Here is a 13,478-nt window from a genome sequence, read left to right as displayed (position 1 = left end):
AGAAATCAAGTGATTGAGATAAAAATGTACAAGACCCTCAGAAGGGGCTTGTGTCCCCGTTTAACAAACACAGATTGTGCTTGCAGGTGGGTAAAGGATGGGAGGGACATTTTTCAGTTGCCTAATGTAGTCCTATACTCCTATGTAGGATCAAACCCCAGTATTAAATGAGAAATTGGTCAGCAAACCCGGAGGAGAATTACCATCCTGTAGAAAGGGAAAAGTGCCCTGGAAGTGCATTTCCATGCTAACCTGTTGTTGGCACAATTCCTGGGAAGTAACACAAGGAAATCTGTCTGTTTTCAGTTAAAGCAGCACCACAGATTTGGTGAAACAGCTGTTTGTGTTTAACGGCTGGGAGGAGATGAACACAGCTCGAAGGCATGCGACTTAAACCCTTTTAAAAAGTGTACTTGGCGTTTGAGCCTACTTTTTTCCTTTCAAGGTTTCTTTGGTGGCTGCTTCCCAAGGTAATTAGCATGGAGGAAATTTGCCTGAAAGGTGGAAATCGCTAGTTCAAGCCCACAGCTACGGCTGGCATATTTGCACCGTACGGTGAAGGTGTGGAGTCCGTGTCTCATGGGCTCATAAGTCAGGGTGTATATAGCCTGCCCTGCATTTGCACGCTTTAGTTAGGGACATTCTTACACCAGCTTCTTAAACTGAGTTGGCTTCTTCTGATGTGATAACAAGCAAATTTCAGGGACAAGAACATGAGCCGCAGGGTAGGTGGGGCAAGTGACTTGTCCTTACATTTCAGAGATTGCTCAGTATCGGCTTTTTGTGATACACCTGACTGGACAGGGCGTGGGTTTTGGTGGGTTTTTGTTTCTTGGTTTGTTTGCTTTTTGCAGAAAGCAATGGAAAACTGGACTATTAAGCTCTTTTTCAAGAGTGTGCCTAACCCAGCCTGAGTCTCTAATCTCTTGCAATGCATGTCCAAACTACCTGTAAATCCCTTGGAGGAAGAGACGTACCTTTTATGAGCGTTAAGCGATATGTATACCTTCAAGGATGCTGCTTTATATAAATAACCACCATGAACAGAAGCATTTTTGCAGAGGGTAATGGAGACAGCATTGTACGGTGCAGGGAGATCTATTACCACACGGGGGGTGTGTTTTTGTAGACAGAGTGCCTGACCAGGATGCTTGTGTGGACTGATGCGATTCTGCAGGTTGTTTATATGTAGAGTGTATGTAAATATTAGGAGACAGGGCATCAGAGTGATTGCAGTTTAAGTAGGAAAACACTGCTACAACAATACCACTGCGTTCATAATCCTCTATGAGTGTTCACTGCTTTAGTTAAATATGCAGAGACTGATGGAGATTGCTAGTGGATTAGTGTCTCGTATGACTGGTGCCAGGGATTGATTAGCATAAGCAAATTTATTCTCCAGCTTCCCATCAGTAAGGAGAAAAATGCAGCAAGCGTTCCCTCCGCTGCCTGGAAGGGCACTGGGATGCTAAGAAGGAAAACTCTTCAGGAGTGGGGGAACAGTTTGCTCCCAGTGTAAACCGGTGGGACCAAAGTAATGCCAAGACTTTAGTGGTGGAAGCATCCCCATAGTTCACCTTGCAGAGCTCACAGATCAGCTACTTTAATTTTTGGTTTGCTTGCAAATGCTATTTTGATGGTTGTGGAGCTTTTGTCATTGTGAGATTTCTTTCTCTGTGATCTCGGTGATCCTATTCCAGTAGCTGGACAGCACAGGGACCTAAAGGCCAATACAAATAGGTCTCTGGGCTGGGTTTTTAGTTGGTTTGGAGGGTTTTCTTTACTTCTGTACTTACCAGAATGAGGGCACAAACCAGCTAATGGGTGTGGTTTTGAGCTGTCAAGCGCACCTACTCATTACAGAAAATCTGGGGCTGAACGCTGAGCTTGTGCTCCTAATGCAAAAGTCCAATCATTTTTTGTGCCACTCTGCAAACATTATGTGTGTGCATCAGGATCCCCTGGGACTGTCAGTTGTTGGTATAACATTGATCAAATGTAGCCTTGCTAGTGCTGGGGATGGGGATTTGCTGATAAAACAAACTTAAGGCTTGGCAATAATTGAAAATGCAGGGTAATTCACCAGGCACCTTCAAGTCCTAGCAACCTCTTTAGGGATTAACATCTGAATGCTAAATATAGGCCAGAACAAAGAACTGTGCTGTGAAGAACCAGCTTTAGATACAGCCATTAAGTCTTATTAAACACAGGGGTAAATAAGTCATTCTGCAGCATTTCCATACAGTGGTGAATAGCGTGCATTAAAAAAATAAATCTTCGTGAAGCAGGAGCTGATTTTACAGGCTGCAGAAAGCGATTTGGTAAATTGATGGAAAGGTTTGATAGAAGAGGGGAAGAAGCTGATGGGAGATGTCCAAGGCTGCCTGATTGCAAACCATGTAATAATTTATTTCACTGGCTAAAGGCAGGGCAATCAAATACTGAACCTCTCTATGGGGTTCCCATCACAAGTGGTCCCATGGAAATGGGAGAAGTCAGGTTCAATCCAACACTTCTGCTTTGCAGGCTTGCTGCAGCTGTTTCACTGGCCAACAGCGTCTGCAGGTCCTACAGTGAGAAAGAGGATGGCTCAGAACAGCACCATTGGTTGTTTTTCCAGGCGTTGTGTTGCACATGCAAATGCAGGCAATGAGCTGTTATGGTGGAATTGGTGAGAATTGCTCAGAACCAAAATTCAGATGTTTGTTCTAACTCATTTTCTGTCCCTGATTACTAAAGCACTGCATAATATTTGTGCATCTTGCAACACTTAGGAAGGAAGGACTAGCCTTTGTTAAAAGGTGGAAAAATTATGAGATGCAGTGAACAGTCCTCGGGAAGGTGATGGGTGAGCAGGGAATTCAGTCTCTCAGGAGTGCCAGGACATCCTTCCCAGTCTCTGGCATCACTCAAGCAACCCTAAACAGATGTCCCCATCTGAGGGTCTACTGTTTTGAGCTCCTGAAGGCTGGAGGCAAAACTAATAAATAATATGTGTGCTACTGTAGAGATGGTAGAAACACCCAACCTACTCGCCCCTCCCCACCTCATACCGATACAGGGCTGGAACCTCTTTGATGTCCATCAGAACAGAGACTAAACATTAAAGTGAATTATGCCAGAGTTGCTCCTCATTAATCGACAGCTGCAGGCACTTGGAAACATCTGTCAGGATTGTTTGAACATTCCCTTCGCCTCAGTGGTCACACCGAGGAAGCAGAACAAATCAAAACATGCCATCGGTCCAATGCCACCTATTCAAGTTTCCTACAGTCAATCGCAGTGGTGCAAACAAGCAGGAGTGGTAAGGGAGCGGGAGGTGGTGATGGGCAGTTGGTTGTGTAGTCAAGGAGTCAAGCGGCAGGAAAAATTATGTCTTTCCATGGTAAATGAGGAAAGCTGAGAAGGAGAGACCAGGGCCTGAGCGTTGTTGCTGGGCTTGGTAGGAATGCAGGTATCTCTGCGCCCACGTGGGAAAAGGGGGTGGCTCATGGCCACGCTGTCTGCCAGGGAGGATGGACAGTGCTGGATGACTCTGCCAGGTTTTTCTGTGGGAAGAAGCCGTCTGGCTAGGAAACAGCCTCCCCCTACCCTTGAGGTTATGTCAACTGATAGAAATCAGAGAAAACCCACTGAAGTGATGGGCTCAGCCCACTGGGTGCGGGTGCAAAAGCCTTTAACCCAAGCCCTTAAAGGCCAGTACCTTGTGTGCAGGAGAATACAGCATCTCCAGTCTGTACCGGTGCACCTTTGATTCCTGCAGCTGTGCTGGGATGGTGTCTCTTTAAGAGCAGGTCACAGAGCACACGAATTACAGTATTCCAGTAATCTCTACACATTGGCCTGCCCCATCCTCCATGCAGCGGGAAATGTGGGACAAGCAGGGTTTTGAGATTATCTCGTGCTTTGCAAAGCCAGTTCCTTTTGTGCTTTTAGAAACAGATCACTCCTGCAGCAGTCAGGGGGCTGGGGATGACATCTCCAGTGGGATGCTGTCCCATGTCTGCAGCAGCATCCCCAGGGCCATGGTAGTGCGTGTGTGTGCTCTGCCCTCCTCTGCATACCCCATATGTGCATTTTGTGACAGTTGCTGAACCACCTGGTCACCATCATCCTTGGCAGATCACATTTTGCTCCCCAATCCATTCCTCCGCAAGGATGTAGTTGTTTGATGCAATGACAGTGCTAGTTTTCCAGCAGAGTGTTTCTCACTTCTTCCAAACTGAACAGCTTTTTGCCCACCAAAGCTGTCCCTTGGGGTGGTGCAGGGGGGAAGAGGTATTGCTGTAGCCATATGCTGTGGTGAAGGTGTGCTGCTCCTTAGGAGCTCGGCGCACAACCTCCTACACGTGAATTTCATGGAAATGCCAAGGCAGGAGCAGCCTGGCTCAAGGGAACCGTTAGCCCAGCAGGTACCAGTGACACCTCCATGGCTAAATAAAACAGGATCCCCAGCAACACCGGGGGTTTGCCCATGGTTGGGAAACACTCTGTGATTCACTGCTGACGGTCCATATTCAATTGCTTTACAGCTAAGGGAAGTGAAGATGCTTTGGGCATCCAGGTCCTGGCTTTAGGGATCATTTTGGAAGTGTCGCTGCTTTGCCAGAGTTTCAAGGCACGTTGTAGAGGTTGTGTAACTCCCTGGTGCTCAAGCACATCTGGTTCAACTGCCTACAAACCCATGGAGGAACAGACGGTAGCGACACGGTCTGTGCATGTGCACCTTGGACCCAGCCCTTCCTAGAAGAGAGACCCAGGTTCCAGTGGAAACAGTGAGCAGTATTTTTCAGAAGTGTCTGGATAATTCAAGCAAACTTTAAATGTGATTGCAAGTCCTTGGAGACAATTCTCAAAGTGCTTTCCGGGGCTTTATTGGCAGAGGGTTGCTTTGCATGGGGCTTTGTCTCTATCTGAACTTTTCCAAAGAGCATCACAAACAAATCACCTTCCCTTTAGCATCAAATAAACACTCACTTCAGGAACAGTTGGAGCATGACTTCTCTTGTTGATGCTGGCTCTTGGGACTGGCAGCAGGACTGTTTTGACTGGGGGGCTTTGGGAAGAAGTGGGCAGGGGCCATGGAGACCGTAATTCAGCTCCATGCCCAGCTCCATCCTGCCGCTGGGAACACTGGGGAAACACTGGTGTTTCTCAGTGTATCCTTCCATCCTTTTTCTTCTCTCCCATTTCTGCAAAGTGAGTGCTTCTCAATCACATCTCAGTCTGCTGCTTGGTAAGGTCAGGAAGGTTGGTAACCCTTGGGCTCTGGGTGTGCTTGTACTGGTGACTGGAGCTCAGGGAGGTGTGCTCAAGGTAAGCTTATAACCAGCTAGCACAAATATGAATAGCAGTTCAGTCCTGGCAGCAGGATGCCTGTGTGGAGCTGCAAGATGGGTCCATAGTGTAGGTGGATTCTTGGGTACCAAGCTGAGACGCTCACCAAATCGCATCTCTCCAAAAATTAGGCTTTAAGGTGAACATTGGACGTGTGGCACCTAGTGGTCAGGGCAAAGGCATGAAGAAGGTTGCCATGCTGGTAGCCTGGAAGTGGTACTGACTTTTGGCTGGGAGATTTGATGTTTAGATCAGTTTGATATTGAGGCAAGCAAGGACAGAAGCTTTCAGCGTCTTTGGGAATAAAGTCTTGGTTTAGCACCTTCTCCTGTGTTCCTGGGCCAGTTCCTTTGAAGTCAAAGAGCTTGATTCAGGTATGTTCCTGAAGCAGGCCTTAACTTCTATCTAAATACTGTGAGGAGTAAGTCAGAAGTATGTATCATAGAATGTTCAGAGTTGGAAGGCACCCACAAGGATCATCGAGTCCAACTCCTGTCCCTGCACAGAACAACCCCAAAATTCATACCATGTGTCTGAGGGTGTTGTCCAAGTGCTTCTTGAATATCGTCAGGCTTGGCACCGTGACTGCCTCCCTGGGGAGCCTGTTCCAGTGCTCCACCACCCTCTGGGTGAAGAACCTTTTCCTAATATCCAACCTAAACCTCCCCTGGCACATCTTCCTGCCATTCCCTTGGGTCCTACCATTAGTCACCAGAGAGAAGAGATCAACTCCTCCTCCCCTTGTGAAGAAGCTGCAGACCGTGATGAGGTCTCCCCTGAGTCTCCTCCAGGGTGAACAAACCAAGTGGCTTTAGCTGCTTCTCATACAGCTTCCCCTCTAAACCCTTCACCAACTTTGTGGTCCATAGCTTTGTATCCTTAATGTACTGTGGTGCCCAAAACTTCACCCAGCACTCTAGGTGAGGCCGCACCAGTGAGAGCAGAGCGGGACAACCACCTCCCTCAACCGGCTGCAATGCAGTGCTTGATGCACCCCAGGACTCAGTTGGCCCTCTTGGCTGCCAGGGCACACTATTGGCTCATGTTCAACTTGCTGTCGACCAGAACCCCCAGGTCCCTCTCTGCAGAGCTGCTCTCCAGCCTCTTGTTCCCCAGTCTGTACATCCAGGGTTGCTTCCTACATTTTGGAACTGCCTGCTCCTGTGCTCTTAGGAGGTGGTACTTAAAAAGTGACCAGCACTGATAGAGCCCAGTTCCTTCACCCACGAGACCCTCTCTATTAATATGCAACAAATCAAGAAAGGCACCTTTCCTGGTCAGTTCCCTTAGTACTTGTACCAAGAAGTTATCATCCAGGTGGTTTAGGAACATTCTGGACCTGTTTGTACCAGCCGTGTGGTATTCCCAGTTGACATCTGACAAGTTGAAGTCCCCCATAAGGACAAGGGCAGGTGACTTAGAGGCATCCCTTAGTTTCTTAAAGAATAACTCATCAATGTCATCCTTCTGGCTGGGTGGCCTATAGTAGACTCCCACAACAACATCCACCTTATTTGTCTGTCTCTTAATCCTACTCAACTGTGCCATCGCCAACTGCAAGCTCTGTGCATTCCAGCTCCTCCACTACATGCAATGCCTCCCCACCACCACACCTGCCCTGCCTATCCCTCCTGAAGAGCCTGTAACCATCCATCAGGGCACACCAGTCGCAGGACTTATCCCACCAGGTTTCACTTATACCAATGATTTCATATCTCTGGGACTCCCGTCGGGTCTCTCTGCACACCCTCAGGTTTCCCTGGCTCCAGGAACCTCCCTCTTTCCTCATCAACTTGTGCTCAGCCACAGAACTTACCGTTGCTGCTGCTGTGCTCCTTGCCAACTGTTGTTACACGTTATTGCATAGTCTATTATTGGGCAAAATAAATGGCAGGTGCTGGTAATGCTTCATACCAGGACTTAGGAGGAATGTGAGATAGGACAAGATGACAGCTTGACGTGAATTTTTAATTTTCTCATTTCTCCACATTATAGGGTACTTCTGACATTCCTACCACTATTCACTAAATCCCCTTACAAAGCGCACTAGTTTCTTTATAAAGCAAAACAAAACCCAGACTCCTGACTGTTTTGCTTCAGGGTTTCAAGTAAAGAAATTGAGCCTTAGGTAGAAGAGAACAGACGTAGGAAACACCATATCGGAAGGTGTTCCAGTCCGGGAAGTAGAAATGGGGGTGTGATAGGAAATGTGTGGCTTCAATAAGAGGAATGGCTTCTGCTCTGATAGCCCTGCGTGCCATCCCGCCGTGGGAGATGCTGCTTTTCCTCCTCCTGTCCCACCTACCCAGCTCACCTTCACCTGGCGCTTGTTGGCAGTTCTCCAAAATAAATTTCGTTGTCCTCAGACTCTGCTCGGGCTGAGGCTTTGAAGTGAAGTGACTTGGTGTTCTTTAGCTGCCTGTGTTTTTTCTTTTTTTTTTTTCTCAGCCCATGACTGTGTGCTGAACCTGCTCTTATTCCCCAGCGATGCCTCCTCGCTGCACCTTGGTGAGGCTGGCAAGCCTTGCTGCATGTCCCTCGATGTCTTATTTTGAACCAGGAGGGTTTCTGCTGGGAGTTACTGTCCCCAGTTAATTCATTACAGAGTTTGAGTTAATGCATCGCCTATTTCATGCTGTGAACAACACAAGTTTGCTTGTGTTTCAGGATCCTGTTGCTGCTGGAAAGCAACTTGGAGCGCCAAGGGACTGAAATGACGTATTTGTGAGTTATCAAACAAAATGTTTGAATTGTCCCAAAGCAGGGTCATTTTGCTTAATTTGCATCTCTTGAGTATTTCTAAGAATTGCCATGATTTGGTAAGAATTGAAAAAAATCATTCTAAGATGAAAAATAATGACACCACCAAATTGCACAAAGGAGAAACCATTTTCATCCTAGTTTCCACTGGTCTGTGTAGGGGTAACTATACTGGGGACATGCCCCACTCCTTCTTGAAACATTGGGTGCAGAACCAAGCAAAAGACCCTTTTGAAGACGCGCAGCCAGCCCTGCAGAGCGAGAAGCATTCGTTTCCAGGGCAGTATTCTCAAGGATGATATTTATTAATGTGCTGCTCTGAGTGACAGAAATAAATTTTAAGCTAAGAATGAAAGGGAAGAGGCTGCGGTATCCCATACTGATTGCCAGTCTGGCTGCCATCAATGGGAGTTTTGCAACAGACTGATGGAGTCAGGATTAGGTCTTTGATCTGTTTGTTCCTGGTATTAGTGGCCTCTGGCTCAATCAAATCAAGCTGATCTAAAAGTTAGAGGGAAACATAGGAGAGGACCTAGCAAGTGGCATTAAAGCTAGCTGCAAGTTTAGCACATCTTTATCCTTAGCAGCATCCCCAGGACCAGGAAAAGGAGTTTTGCTAGACCTCCTTCGCTGCTAAGCAGCAGCTTTGTGGTTGCATGACTAGGTGGATGATGTGGAAGGTGTTTTCCTAATAATGGGGGCAACTAGCAGTCATGCAGAATTTCTTGAAAGAGGAAGGATGTCTTAAGCTAATTCTAACTGGGCTAATTTCCCCTCAAGCCCTCAGTTCCACATAAATGTTCAACTACAGGTGCTATCCCAGTCACCTAATAGCCTAATTCTTGTGCCCAGTAGCGTGCTCCATTGATCCTTGAGCATAGTCTGGCTCTGTACAGGCCCTAGACTATCCGTTGTGACAGTCCATGCCTTGGGTTTTCCCAAACCTGCTTGATTTGTGAGATGAAGTGTAAAATACTATTACTGCAATGGTAGGATTTTGTTGGAGTCTCAAAAAAATTATAACAAAAAGGACATGGGGTGAGCCAGTTGTTTTCTTGATTTTAGGACAAACTACAGAAGAAGTAAAACACCATTAACATGAAGGTTTCTTAAGCTAGCCTAGAGGTGAATAATAATTTAATATGTTATTGTGAGATCTTAGATACCCGTTTCCCTGTTCAGTGGATGCTCTATCCCACATTGCCCTCTAGCGAGGACATTGCAAAGCAAATAACGCCTTCCAGCTTGCGGCCGCCAGGGTATGAAATGTGGCATTTTAATAACTGAGGACATGGCTTGTTTCTGAAGTGGAAGTTTGCCATGCGATGCAAATAGTGTGAGGAGGGGCAGCATTCACCTGTGACAGGTGCCGGTGCATGTACCTGCACTGGCCGCAGCTTTCTTAGCATTTGCTTTCTGTTTGAGCTAACTGCCTCTGTAAGCATATCCCTGCTGCTGATGGATCACCAGCCAAGGGTCCCTGCTCTCTTCTGCTTTGCGAAAAGGGGAAAGTATTCCCTGGGTTTTTTGGTGAAGGATGATATTTTTCCACATTCTTTGTCTTACCCTTTGCTCCTTGAAACACGCTTCATTTCTGTGGTTTTGCCTGTATACGCACGGTCTGACAACCCTGCCTGTCATCTGGAGATCATCACAGGGCAAACTTCTGTCTCTCTTCAGCCCAACACTGGTACATCCAAAGGTGTTGCCTAGAGGGTTAGAACCGGTCCTTGTCCTTCTGCCTGCTTAGCTGCATGAGCCTGCGTTGGTGCCAGATGACAATTTTGGTGTGTTCCCAGTTCTCCAGAGCTGTTAAACACTACAGAAAATCATCAAGAAGAAATAAGTTTTTAAAAAAAAAAAAAAAAAGAAAAAGATGGAAAACAACTATCTGCTGCCTGTGGAGAGCAGGTCATGCCTCATTCATTCTATCCTCAAGGTCTTAAACCAGCCCTGCAGTGCCCAGCGCTGTAGAGCTGCCCTCTCCTGGGTTGTGGGTGCCCTGAATCAGCTGTCTTTTGGCCATGCAGTCCTTTTGCTTACACACACAGGTCCCATCAGGGTGATGGCGCAGCAGTTCAGCAGCCCCACTGCCTCCTTCGTGCCTGTGGGAACCTGTCGCAGCCCCGGGGTGCTTCAGTGCCCACAGCAATCTTCCCACGGAGAGGGTGGTCCCTGCAGATGTGTCGCCTCAGGCGGCCCTGGAGGAGCAGCTTTCTCTGCCGGTGCCCTCTGCAGTGCTGGGTACCAGGGTCTGGGCTGAGAATCCAGGACTGGGAAAGACGAGGAGCTCAGTTCTGCCTGGGTTTTCCTTACCCTTGCTCCTTCTCAGGGAGGGAAGTAAGAGCAGAGCAATGTCCAGAGTCCTGGTGAAATCCAAGGGCTCTTCATCCAAAACACGGGCTCCGTTTGTCGCTGCCCCAGGCACTGCTCCAACAGATGTGAGGCCCAATGTGTCCTTACATGCTTGACCCTAATTACACAGAAATTTGTAATTAATATTCAGTCATCAAAGATTAACCTGGTCTTTGATCGCTGGCTTGTTCATCAGAGTAATAGCCGTGGCCCTTCCTCTGCTACGTGGTGTCTGTTTGATCTCTTAACTAGAAACAGTTTTAGAAGTTTGTTCTAAAATCTGTGATTTCCTGCATGCAGACAGCCAAAGGACGCAACCTGATTGCGCGTATGGCAGATACGTGGGTGAAGACAGCACTCTGCCGGCTGTGCGATCCCCCCAGGGGCTGTAGGACCCCCAGTTACACGGCCGTGATGGTGTCTGGGGAGTGAGGGTGGGCTGCAGCTCAGCCAGGCTGCTCCACGCTGCACTTGTGGGATGAATGACAAACACTAATGCCATCTAGTGACCAAAAAACTGTGAGGTGGATATTTTATAAAACGCCACTGGAAATTTTATAGCCCCAAGTGGGGCAGGCCTTGAGGCTGGGAAGGAGGGTGATGGTGCTGGCTGTTCTGGGGAAAGAAATCCTTTTTGCCTGCTCTCCCAACCTGTCTCTTCCCTCATTTCACATCCCACAAAGTGCTTCTGCAGATAACCAGGGACTGGGATCTCCCACATGAGGCTTTACAGATCCCCAGGGGAGCAAGGCACAGACTTCCTCAGCAGCTCTGTTGATTGAGGAGCACAAATTCCCCAGCTTACTGCTGGATCATGGAGCACAAACCCAGTCCCCAGGGACAAGGTGGCTGCGGGAGGGGGGATGGCTTGCTCCACTACCGGCATGGACATCACGGGCAGATACGCTGGGGTCTCATCACGCTGGCAGCACTGGCTGCAACGAGGTGCCGTTGCTGCAGCTTTGAGCTTAGCTGGGATGGGGCAAGGGATGGCAGCTTTTGTCGCTGCCCTGACAGCAGCGACTCGTTACTGCAGCTCATATGACCTGACTCTTTCTTTTCCCTCCCACCACCTTTATTTTTCCCTCCTGCTGCTGCAGGTGATAGCCATGAAGGCATTAACCCCCTGGATTTCTGCACGAGTGGCTGGCTGGAGACGCTGTTGCTTTGTACCTAGTTATTAATCCAGCCAAGTCACAGTGCAACAAACCTGGAGGAATTAGTTTGCGCTCTGCATTTTAAAAATGAAAGCGAAGTTATTTTTGACCATACCAGCTTATTTTGCTTGGCTAAGCTGTCATCAGTAGGTGTGGCCTGCCTTGCATAGAGCTGGTGGTCTCCTGGGGATATTTAATATAATATGCGGCTCTAATCATTTCTCCAACTCCTGAGAAATGCACAGAGAAAGAACTTGGGAGTTAAAAGTTTCCAGTTAAGGAACTTGTGGGCTGAGATAGTTGCAATGAAGTGCAGTACAAATACACCGAGATGCCAGGCAGCAACCCTAGAGAGATTTGAAGAGAGATGTGGGATGTAGCCTGCCACTGAAGGACAGCGAGCGAAGCACCCAGATGCAAATAAGCTCCTTCACGGGACATTTCTGAAGTGCAGCAACACCAAGACTGGTACCAGCACATCACTGGCTGAGGGTCCCAAAGAGCTGCCCCCCTCACTGGGCACAGGGGTCCATCAGCAATGCTCTGCCCCAGAGCAAACAAGCAGGCGCTTGCTCTGCTCTGTGCTGCTCAGACTTGCCCCTGCGTCCTTCAGAAAGCCATTTACAAGGGTCCTTGGGGACTTTTTGTTGTTTTTCTATCCCAAATGTGAAGGTACCAAATTTTCCTGTTGTCTAATTTACAAATGTTTTGTGTTGTCTTTGCTGCTTCTTTTTCTGGATTATCCTTGTGTCCCCCTGCCTTTCTGCCCTGGATAATTGAGAGTTGGCAGTGTTCCTCGAGCGTTCCTCTTTCAGGGCCAAAATGGGAGTGAGAGTAAATGCTTCTAAATATTGTATTGAAGCAAATAAGTAATTTACTCATAATAAGCTCTTTGCCTGTCATTACAGTGGCAATTTCCTGCAGGTGTTGCAGGAGGAGCGAGCTGTTGTGAGAGGCTGGAAAAGCCATGTGCCTTGGGGAATATTTCCCATGTGGGTGTGATGGGGAGAAGGACTTCACAGGTTTGGAAGAGTGCTCCTACTTCTGTAAAAGGACTTAATCCAGCAGTCTGTAATAATGCTGCATTTCATAGATTTGCTGGCCCTATATTGTGAAAATATCCCTGTCTACTAGGAATTTAGCTGGAGGTAGCAAAAGTAAAGGCTTCCCTGTGGGGAGAAGGCAGGTCTGCTTTACCTAGTGCTTTTGAGTAAGACATCTTTTAGATGAGCAGCTGCCCAAAACATAGTACACATCCACACTGCCTTCTCAACTCAATAGAAATCCTTCAGCATTATCATGGCTCCATCTGTTCTTTTTCCTGAAGAGATATGGAAAAGCAAGAAGCATTTAGGGCGCTCTTTTGCCTGAAGCATTCAACACAGAGACATATCCCTATCTATTTGGCATCCGTAGGGCAATAGTAACTTGCAGGAGACAAGCAGAACAACTTGGAATGAATAACGTGAGCCTAGGACTAATTTTCTCTTTTCTCTCTCCCTGCAGGGATCCTGTTTACGATGCTGGTATTTGGACCAGCCTGTGGATTTATCTTGGGCTCCTTCTGTACCAAAATCTATGTGGATGCTGTCTTCATTGACACAAGTAAGGAGAACTGGGTTTGGTTTCAAATCAAACGTGCTAACTTTGTATCAGCAGGACAAAAATGTTGATGCTCACAAGCAGGAAACTGCTTCTCGTTCCATCTTGAGTGCCTCTTGCATGTATGGCTGTCACTTTTAGAGGGGTTTTATGACTGGGATTCAAAAGTTTTCAACTCTATCCCCATAAGTAACAGATTCATAGTAGCTAAAATTTGTTCCCTTCCACGGGCTTTTCTACTGCAAGATGAGCTTCAGCCTAGCTTTT

General features: G+C 47.5%; 1 protein-coding gene across 1 annotated transcript in view; it reads left to right on the top strand.

Moving 5' to 3' along the window:
- SLCO3A1 (solute carrier organic anion transporter family member 3A1) overlaps nucleotides 1-13,478 on the top strand; it is a 149,316-nt gene that overhangs the window by 100,402 nt on the left and 35,436 nt on the right. The window contains exon 3 of the mRNA XM_064456185.1: nucleotides 13,116-13,214. Coding sequence (XP_064312255.1) covers nucleotides 13,116-13,214 — 99 coding nt within the window. The remainder of the gene's footprint in view (nucleotides 1-13,115; nucleotides 13,215-13,478) is intronic.

The sequence above is a fragment of the Phalacrocorax carbo genome, chromosome 7 (assembly GCF_963921805.1).
Source record: "Phalacrocorax carbo chromosome 7, bPhaCar2.1, whole genome shotgun sequence".
In the NCBI taxonomy this organism is placed as follows: Eukaryota; Metazoa; Chordata; class Aves; order Suliformes; family Phalacrocoracidae; genus Phalacrocorax; species Phalacrocorax carbo.
The sequence above is the reverse complement of the archived record's forward strand: the minus strand, read 5'-3'. Positions and strand labels throughout refer to the sequence as shown.